Source organism: Tachyglossus aculeatus, chromosome X2, assembly GCF_015852505.1.
Source record: "Tachyglossus aculeatus isolate mTacAcu1 chromosome X2, mTacAcu1.pri, whole genome shotgun sequence".
In the NCBI taxonomy this organism is placed as follows: Eukaryota; Metazoa; Chordata; class Mammalia; order Monotremata; family Tachyglossidae; genus Tachyglossus; species Tachyglossus aculeatus.
Genome location: NC_052100.1, coordinates 6,591,893 through 6,601,562, shown reverse-complemented (window position 1 = coordinate 6,601,562; position 9,670 = coordinate 6,591,893). Strand labels below are relative to the sequence as shown.

The 9,670-nt window shown below is 46.0% G+C and overlaps 1 protein-coding gene across 3 annotated transcripts in view; it reads right to left on the bottom strand.

Annotated features, from left to right (window-relative positions):
- Positions 1–3,510: 3,510 nt before the first annotated feature.
- CANX (calnexin) overlaps positions 3,511–9,670 on the bottom strand; it is a 32,470-nt gene continuing 26,310 nt past the window's right edge. For all 3 annotated transcript variants that reach the window (XM_038771014.1, XM_038771016.1, XM_038771015.1), the window contains 3 exons: positions 9,029–9,155; positions 8,242–8,336; positions 3,511–7,224 (listed from right to left, as the gene is read on the bottom strand). In XM_038771014.1, coding sequence (XP_038626942.1) covers positions 7,165–7,224; positions 8,242–8,336; positions 9,029–9,155 — 282 coding nt within the window. In that variant the 3' untranslated portion in view covers positions 3,511–7,164. The remainder of the gene's footprint in view (positions 7,225–8,241; positions 8,337–9,028; positions 9,156–9,670) is intronic.

Sequence of the window (9,670 nt, the reverse complement as noted above, 5' to 3'; positions counted from 1 at the left end):
ATCCTCACTGGGCGGGGCCGCGGGGGGCGACGCCGCGCGGGCGTTGCGCGTCGGCGCCTGACGGGCGGGCCCGCGGCCCAATCGAGAGCCCACCTCCGCGGGGGCTCGCGGTCGGCGTTTCAAAGGAGCGAATGGGCAAGCGGGAGGGGGGCGGGGCGAAGGCCCCACGGCCAATGAGGGGGCGGAGGCCCAGGAGGGGGCCGGCCCAGCCCAACGCGGGGGAGGGGGGCGGGCGCGTGCGCGCGCTCTCTGAGGGGGAGGCGGTCGCCCTTTTCTTTTCCCCGGCCGACCTCGCCCGGCCCTCCCCTCAGGACCCGGGCCCGGCCCCAAGGCTCCTCGCCTCTGCCTTTCGGAACCTGGGAGGCGCAGCGTCCTGAGTTCGAATTCCGCCTCAGCCCCTCGTCGGCTGTGGGACCTTGGGCCGGTCGCTTCACTTCTCCGGGCCTCCCTCGCCTCATCCCAGCTCCACCAATTGTCAGCTGTGTGACTTTGGGCAAGTCACTTCACTTCTCTGGGCCTCAGTGACCTCATCTGTAAAATGGGGATTAAGACTGTGAGCCCCCTGTGGGACAACCTGATCACCTTGTATCCTCCCCAGCGCTTAGAACAGTGCTTTGCACATAGTAAGCGCTCAATAAATGCCATCATCATCATCATCTGGAAAGTGGGGGTTGAGACCGAGCCCTGCGTGGGACGGGGACTGGCTCCAACCCGATTTAATAATTAGTAATAATAATGGCATTTGTTAAGCCATTTATATATGGTTGTACATATTTATTACTCTAGTTATTTTACTTGTACATTTCTATCCTACTTATTTTATTTTGTTGGTATGTTTGGTTCTGTTCTCTGTCTCCCCCTTTTAGACCGTGAGCCCACTGTTGGGTAGGGACCGTCTCTATGTGATGCCAATTTGTACTTCCCAAGCGCTTAGTACAGTGCTCTGCACATAGTAAGCGCTCAATAAATACGATTGATTGATTGATTGATTAAGCGCTTACTATGTGCAAAGCACTGTTCTAAGCGCTGGGGGGCGATACAAGGTGATCAAGCGCTTAGTACAGTCCCAAGCGCTTAGTAGGAGAAGCAGCATGGCTCAGTGGAAAGAGCACGGGCTTTGGAGTCAGAGATCATGGGTTCCAATCCCGGCTCTGCCAACTGTCAGCTGTGTGTCTTTGGGCAGGTCACTTCACTTCTCTGTGCCTCAGTCCCCTCATCTGTGAAATGGGGATTAAAACTGGGAGCCCCCTGTGGGACAACTTGATCACCTTGTAACCTCCCCCAGCGCTTAGAATAGTGCTTTGCACATAGTAAGCGCTTAACAAATGTCATCATCATCAGTACAGTGCTCTGCACACAGGAAGCGCTCAATACGATTGATTGATTTGATTGATCAGGTTGTCCCACATGGGTCTGTCGTAATCCCCATTTTACAGATGAGGTAACTGAGGCTCCGAGAAGTTAAGTGACTTGCCCAAGGTCACACACAAAAGACATGTGGTGGAGCTGGGATTAGAAACCATGACCTCTGACTCCAAGGTCTGTGCTCTTTCCACTGAGCCACACTGATTTGCTGTTCTCCACCCCAGCCCTCGGTACGGTGCCTGGCACGGAGTAAGCGCGTAACAAATGTCACCATTATTATTACAACCTGATGACCATTCCACAGATGCCACCCTCTAAATTCCCCTCAGCCCCCAGATTCCCCCCGTGGTTGGAGCACAGGGTTTTGGGAGGCAGGCAGCGACCCGGGCCTCCACCCCCACACTCCATTAGAAGCGAGAAAGTGATATTAATAATACTTACCTGATTAAACACTCAGTGCCAAGCACTGTACTAAACACTGGGGCAGATGCAGAGTAATCATGTCGGACACAATCCCATTGTCATGTGGGGCGCACAGGTGTTTTGTTCCCATCTGGCAGATGAGGAAACTGAGGCCAAGAAGTCAAATGACTTCCCCCAGGTCACAGAGCAGGCCAACTGAAGGGGCAGCGATTAGAAGCCAGGCCCCAAATCCCAACACTGTGCTCTTTCCCCTAGGTCACTCTGCTTCTCTTGACTTCTCTCCTCTGTTTCCTTACAACCTAATTTGTAAAGACCATTATAAAAGATTTAAATGCTAAAAACAGTTTACACTCCCCCAGGTTTCCTTCTCTCTTTTCCATTTTGCCCACACATTAAAAATACTCATCTCCAATTTCCTCTTTTCAGGCTAGGGCCCTGTTTGAAAACAGTCTAGAAGGATGTATTTACCTGGCAGGTTTACAGATGTTAATCATTTTGAGTGCTTATGCTGGGCAGAAGACTACTAAACCTTGAGAATACAAGAGTAGACGAGATTCCTGAGGCAGGTAGACCCTAAAATAAATCACAAGCAGGGGAAGTAACCCAATATAAATCAATCTGTGATATTAAGCGCTTAGTACAGTGCTCTGCAAACAGTAAGCGCTCAGTAAATACGACTGATTGATCTATGTGTGTGAGTGCTCACTGTGATTATCTGATTCACAGATAAATCAATCTGTGAGTGCTAAATGCTAAGCACTGAACTAAGCATGTGGGAAAGTACAATATCATAAAATTAGACAAGTTCACTGCCCCCAAACGAGTTTACAGCCTAGAGGGAGAGACAGACATTAACAAGTCATTTATAATATACAGTTTAAAGATAGGTAGGTTCTGAGGGGAGTGGGAACGAATGGTGTACTTGAAGTGGTAAGGGGGTGAGGACTAAAGTACATAGGCAGAGAGGGAAATGGGGGAAGGAGAGTGCAATTAGGAAAGGTCATGAGCAAGGAAGTCCATTGCTTAAAACAATCCCTGCAGATTAGGGTGGGCTAAAGGCCTACTCCGTAAAATTAGCTAAAATACATTACCCACCCCAAGGAACATCCAAATCAATACCAGAAAACCACCTCATACTTCAGGGCAGAAACAAAAAAGGTTCCATTAATACCCCAACTTTTCCTCACTGACCAGGCGACATTGATCTTGGTGCCAGCCATCTAATCAATCATATTTCTTGAGTGCTTGCTCTGTGCGGAGCACTGTACTAAGTGCGTGGGAGAGTCCGATAACAACAGAATTAGCAGACACGTTCCCTGCCCATACCAAGCTTACAGTCTAGAGGGGGAAAACAGGCGTTAATATGAATACTTTAAAGACAGGTATGTGAGTGCTGTGTGATTGGGCGTGGTGCAAATATCGAATGTCTATAGGTCACAGATTGAAGCGCATTGGCATAGATGCCCCTGACTCTGATCCCCATGGGCACTCTGGGTCGGGTTATTCGCTCCGTGCCCCAGGGAGAACCTGCCTGGCAGAGACAAGGGGGTGGCACCGCACAAAACCCTTGGCACCATTCTTTCATGCTGGTTCTGAAGCCTCAGGACAGAAATCCACTCATTTCTAGATACCCCAGTTTGAATGCAGTGATCTAAATACATGCGTTGGGACAACGTTGGTTTTGAAACTGATAGGCAGTTAAAAAAAAAAAAAAGAGTTGAATGGGTTTAAATTTCTTTATTGATGAGTAAACTGTTACATTATAACTTATCCAATAATTTTATATGTGCATATTGCATCGACAATTACCCTTTTACAATGGACACAGGAGTTTTCGGTTTGACACGTCAACAGTTCTTGTTAGCAATACTTGAGGGTTTTGCTCTCAATAGTTTTTGGAGGCAATACTGGCATTTAGCGGCTGTTTGGACAAAGAAACAGGCCCCCTGGCACCCTATTTGCTACCACAGGTTAAGCGGAGCCAGGAAAAGGGAGTAAGGGAGGTTAATGACAACTCTCTGAATTATTTATTCCTCTGTGACACTATAAGATTCAGCAGTCTTCAACAGCATCTGGGCAGTCTAACCCTTAATTCCTAAAAATGCTTTTCCTTAAAAAACAAAAGGAGAGAGAAAAGTATATTCCAGCAAGAAGTTATTCTGCTACATTTGTAAGCATCTCCCTTCAGTAAGCAACACAAAACTTCATAGTTCATAGACGTGATTTTGCTTTTGGCATAGTTTTTATAAATACTCCTGGCATTTTGCTGCTGTCCAAAACCAATTCATGATGACGTAAAAGATGGGGTTTGGGACTGAAGAATGACTAATAATCAGTAGCCCCTAAAAGGGGAAAAAAAACCCAATAATGGTGGAACATTTGGTGTTATCTCAGAACTTTTAAAAAAAACAACACAGTGTTCTCTCTGGACAAGGAACAAAAGAATCACTCCATGTAGGCAGCAATTACATTAAACCACGTGGAGTGGAAAAATTGGACAGTTAGGTACATTGAGATCTTAACAAGACACAGCTAATCCTAGTGGGTTCTGTTTCCATAAAATAGATCTAATAACCCTTTGGGTACCAAAGCCCAGCATGGCAACTGCTTTATCTGACCCCCTCCCATCCCACCCCCCAAAATAAATCAAGGTATGAAATACCCGCTGCCCACTGAAGATGCAAACTCCTCGTCCATCTTAAACTCAAAATGATGAACCAAAGTGTAGATACTCACATCCCTCTCATGAAAACCCAGTTAAAACAAAAGCAAAAACACACACACAGAAAGCACTGACACAAAGTAAGAGTTTTAACATAATACCCTTTCTGGCAAGTTGAAAAATGAGCAACCACGATACTTTCTTTGGGGGTGGGTGGAGAAAACCAGAGGAGCATCTTAAGGGAGGGCGTCTGTGGCAGAGACTTAACCATCAGTGGGCCAACGGGTTGTGATTCGGCCACTGGGGAGGTTGGGGAAGCCACTGCCACTCATTTAAGTCAGACACCGAAGCTTAAAAAGAAAGAGGAAGGTCACAGGAGAATCAGGAAGCGCAGCTGCCGCTTCTCACTCCTGCATCAAAGTAGCATTTTTTTTTTTTTTTTGGCTTGGGATCCAACATGATTTAAAGACAGCAGTAGCTCAAAAATGTCAGGCAACTTTAAACAGTGTTCCTCGCTTGGGCACTGCATACGCAGAGAGGTGAGGTACACTGAATGATTCGGAGCGGGTGGCGTTAAGTTCGCTGATTTCTAGAGGTCCAGGGACCCCAAACTTCTGCTTCACACAGAAACCTGTAAACATCTTTTCAAGCTCTTGCTCAATAAAGGTCGACCTGCACTGCGGTTCGTTTGAGAAAATCTGCTACACGGCTATGGTCACTTTAACCTAGCAAAGCAACACGTGAAAGGGTGCAGCATTAAAAAGAGGAAGCAAAAAGTATTCCCTTTTGGTGTTTTATTTAACGTGTACCAGTCAAAAAGGTAGAATAGTTTGCAAAATAGAATGACATTGCATTTTCTCCCATGACTCGTCTCTCCCACGCCTCCCTGCGCCCAAAATACAAGAACACTGTGGAGTGTTTATATATTCAGTGCAAGGACACGGTAAATCAGTACATATAAAGCTATGCTAAACAAACAAACAAAAAAAATAGAGCTAAAAATATTAACATCTAATTCCCCCACACATTTCAATACAGTGTACTGAAAGTATTTCAAAGCGCTTCCCCCTAGAATATGCTCTGGTAGCATACATCGGCATTCCGAAAAAAAACCAAGACCACCTAAGACCAGCAATGTATTCTATAAGCAACACTTTAAAAAATTTATTTTGTTTGAAGAACTGGAACCCCCTACATTCAGTTGAATTGAAGATGTCATTGTTATATGAAGAACGGATGAAAGCCTTGACAGGCTTAATAGTTACACAAACCAGGTAGGCCCCTACCCGCCCCTCCCCTCCCCAAAACACACACACACACACACACACACACACACACACACACACACACACACACATATAAATACTGCAATCTGCATCGACAGCTGGTCTGTGATCTGATCACCTCTTCAGCCTCTGGGTTTGCATTTACATGGAGGGTAATGATAAAATTATGAGACTGTTCTACCCTGGGCTTGGATCTTGAAAGCAGGTTTGTGGGGAGTGAGTTGGGAGTGGGAGGGGCCCCAAGCTTTTAGAGTGTGTGTGTGTGTGTGTGTGTGTGTGTGTGTGTGTGTGTGTGTACACACATGCATGTGCATGTATACAGAAAAACATGCACATACATGTGATCACATTAAAATTTAACACTGTGCTGAGCAAATAATCCTTTTCAACAATGGAGGGCAAGCTGCACTCTGAAGAAGCTGCATAGCAGCAGAGAAAGCTAGAGGTGGGGGGTGGGGTGTGTGTGAGGGAGTGCACAATATCAACACAGTAGAAGGGGAAGTAGTTTAAAAAAAAAACCACACACAAATACAAAAAAAAAAAAACCCATCACATACACACATCCAATCACATACACACAGCCAGCCCTGTTGAACAGTTTAAGAACTACAAGAAACCACCCAAGAAGGCTGGAGACCAGAAATCCATCCACACAGCAAGTGGGGTCAGCATCTCCCAAGCCCAGATCATGCCTTTCCGCCTAGCAGTGATCAAGGGTGAAATACAGATTTTGCGGCCTTACTCTGCTCCTCCCACTCTTAGCAAGCCTGATTTCATATAGCTTAGTCAAAACCATCTTTATATGGATTTGAACCCTTCCCCGCTCCCTAGAATCAAGGTTTCTTAAAGGAGAGGGGAGGGGAGTGATTAATGTAACCACGTGGGTGGCTTAACTTTATCCTAATCATCGGATTTTTAAGGGACACAGAGACACTTCAATGTTTTGGAATTTTGAAGTTTATAAAAAAAAAAATCTAAGTTATAAAAGACTGCATCTCATCATCATCATCTAAATGTTGCCATTATTTTCCATGGACAGATTAATACATTAAATTAGGTCAAGATCACGAAGATTGGAATTCTACCATTCTACTAAAAAACAACCAAACACAAAAGTGAGCGTTTTAAATCAAAAAATGTGGGTTAGTTGCATCATGTTACATTTCAAAAAGAAAAAAAAAAGAATCTACAAACCATTACATTAAACGCTTTCTTCCTACAGGAATGATGTTCTTTTTAACACAATTGCAAATATTTACTACTAGATGCTCAAAATTACATTGAATAGTGTTTGACTGGAACCTGTTGATGATGAAGCCTTGAGGTTTGTCCGAGTTTCAGTGAAAGCCCGTCCTGGGCCTTCCGCCGGGGCCCCAGCCAGAAAAGAGAAAAATGGAATCTCACAGATCAAGTTCTCAAAGGTTTGTTTCAATCTCTTCGCGGCTTTCTGTTTCTGGGGGATCTGTTCAAAATCTCATCTTCCTGGGGCTGGGAGAAAAACGTATTAAGATATCAGTTGACCGCCTACTTGCTTCGGAAGCCTCTGTCCCAACCTGCCTTGCAGCATCCCTGCGGGGCAGAGGAAAATACCTTTTTCACCTGGCACTCGCCTCCACACAAATTCGGGAAGACCTTGGCTGCTGCCGCTGCAGTGCTCGCTGGGGCCATGGCTCTGACTGGGGACTCTCGCCTGTCCTGCCATCGACCCCCGGCCCACATCATCCCCCGGGCCTGGAATGCCCTCCCTCTGCCCATCCGCCAAACTAGCTCTCTTCCTCCCTTCAAGGCCCTGCTGAGAGCTCACCTCCTACAGGAGGCCTTCCCAGACTGAGCCCCTTCCTTCCTCTCCCCCTCGTCCCCCTCTCCATCCCCCCCATCTTACCTCCTTCCCTTCCCCACAGCACCTGTATATATGTATATATGTTTGTACATACTTATTACTCTATTTTATTTGTACATATCTATTCTATTTATTTTATTTTGTTAGTATGTTTGGTTTTGTTCTCTGTCTCCCCCTTTTAGACTGTGAGCCCACTGTTGGGTAGGGACTGTCTCTATATGTTGCCAATTTGTACTTCCCAAGCGCTTAGTACAGTGCTCTGCACATAGTAAGCGCTCAATAAATACGATTGATGATGATGATGACTCTGAGTTGCGAAAGGCCACAGTTTCTGCTCCTCAAGCAACTGCTCCCTATTTTTGTTCCGCATATTTGTCCAAATCTCTTCTGCAGCTTTAATGTTTTACTGTTTGTGGTTCGCCAGTCCCCGCTTTCCCGTATATTAGACTGTGAACCCCCCCGATGGCCAGAGACCGGGACTAATTCCCACCTTTTTATCTCTAGTCTTTTAGAAGCTTAGTACAATGCTCTGAGCATAGTCAGCGCTTATGAAGTGTTACTAACTACTGCCTCGCTAACTAGTTTTCCTGAACCCTGACTCAGAGCCCCAAATCTTTCACATTTCAGAAGATGAGGTGAAAAAGCTGCTTCCCCCCTTCTCTTACCTCTGCCTTAGTTTTTCGACTACCTTCTTCTTCTTCTTCTTCCTCTTGACTGGCATTGCCTACCTCTTCTTCGGCATCACTTTTCTGCTTCTCTCCTAAGGCAGAAAAATAACCAATAAAAACTTGGAACTGTCTGCTCAGGCATGCAAATTCCAGTTCACATTTGGGCCCAGGACCTAAAGAAAGATCAAACTACTATTTCTAAGGAAAAGGGACACACACAGACACGCTCATGCACACGTTAGAAAATTGCTCCTTACTGATATAACACAAGTTAGAGAGGGTTTGCAAAGTTGGTCACATAGTTCTCTATGCCTCATTCACATCATCTGTAAAGACAGGGATTAAACTCTACTTCCTCCTACTTAGACTGGGGGAGCCCCAGGTGGGATAGGGACTGTGTGTGTCCAATCTGATTACCTCACTTCTATCCCAGAGCTTAGTACAGTGCCTGACACATACTAAGCACTTAACTTCAATTTAGGAGGAGGAAAACACCATCGGTCTTCCACAAGCCAGGGGAGTTTCAGGGGAGTATATCCGTATTTTTAGAGTCAGATGTGCTATTTGTCTGACCCAGAAGAGAAATTTCTTACATTCTAGTAAGGCAAACTCTGGTGACAATGTGTTACAAGAATGAAGATTTTTCTGAAACCACCTGCATGGGGGATTTACTTTACCCGCTAACGCGGGGCCAAGATCTAGTTTACGGACTGGAACGTTCTTCTGTACCATCTGGCCGCCCACCCGCCCTCCATGCTCTCCACTTTGGCTCTACAGTAGTTACCAAGCTTCTCTTCATCCTCCGCTTCTTCCTCTTTGCTGCCCTTCTCCTTTTCCTCTTCCTTGTCTTCCCCACTCACATCTGGTTGAGGGGCATCGGTCTTCTTGTACTCAGCGGCACTGGGCTGTTTCTGGGGCAGAAAAGGGTACGTCAAACTCTTCCCTTTTGACAAGAACCTTAAGACAGGGGGACTGGGGAGCCGGTACTTGAACAAAGAGTGAATAGATTAAGAACAGCACGCCGTCTCAAGGAGCACAGTCTAAGGGGAGAGAGCACAGGCCTTGGAGTCAGGGAACCTGGGTTCTAAACTCAGTTCCACCACTTGCCTGCTGCGTGACCTTGGGTGGGTCACCTCACTTCTCTGGGCCTCAGTATCCTCATCTGTAAAATAGGGATTCAATATCTGGTTCTCCCTCCTCCTCAGATTGTGAGCTCCATGTGGGACAGGGACTGTGTCCAATTTGCTTATACCTACCCCAGAGCTTAGGTCAGAGCCTGACACACAGTGAGCACTTCAATACCACATATTCAGGTGGGCAGGTGGTGTTATCCCCTCCCAACCACTTAGTACAGAGCTCAGCACATGGTAAATAGTTTTAATAAATACCGACTGATCCAGATCACTGACGAAACTCCCTGTTTATT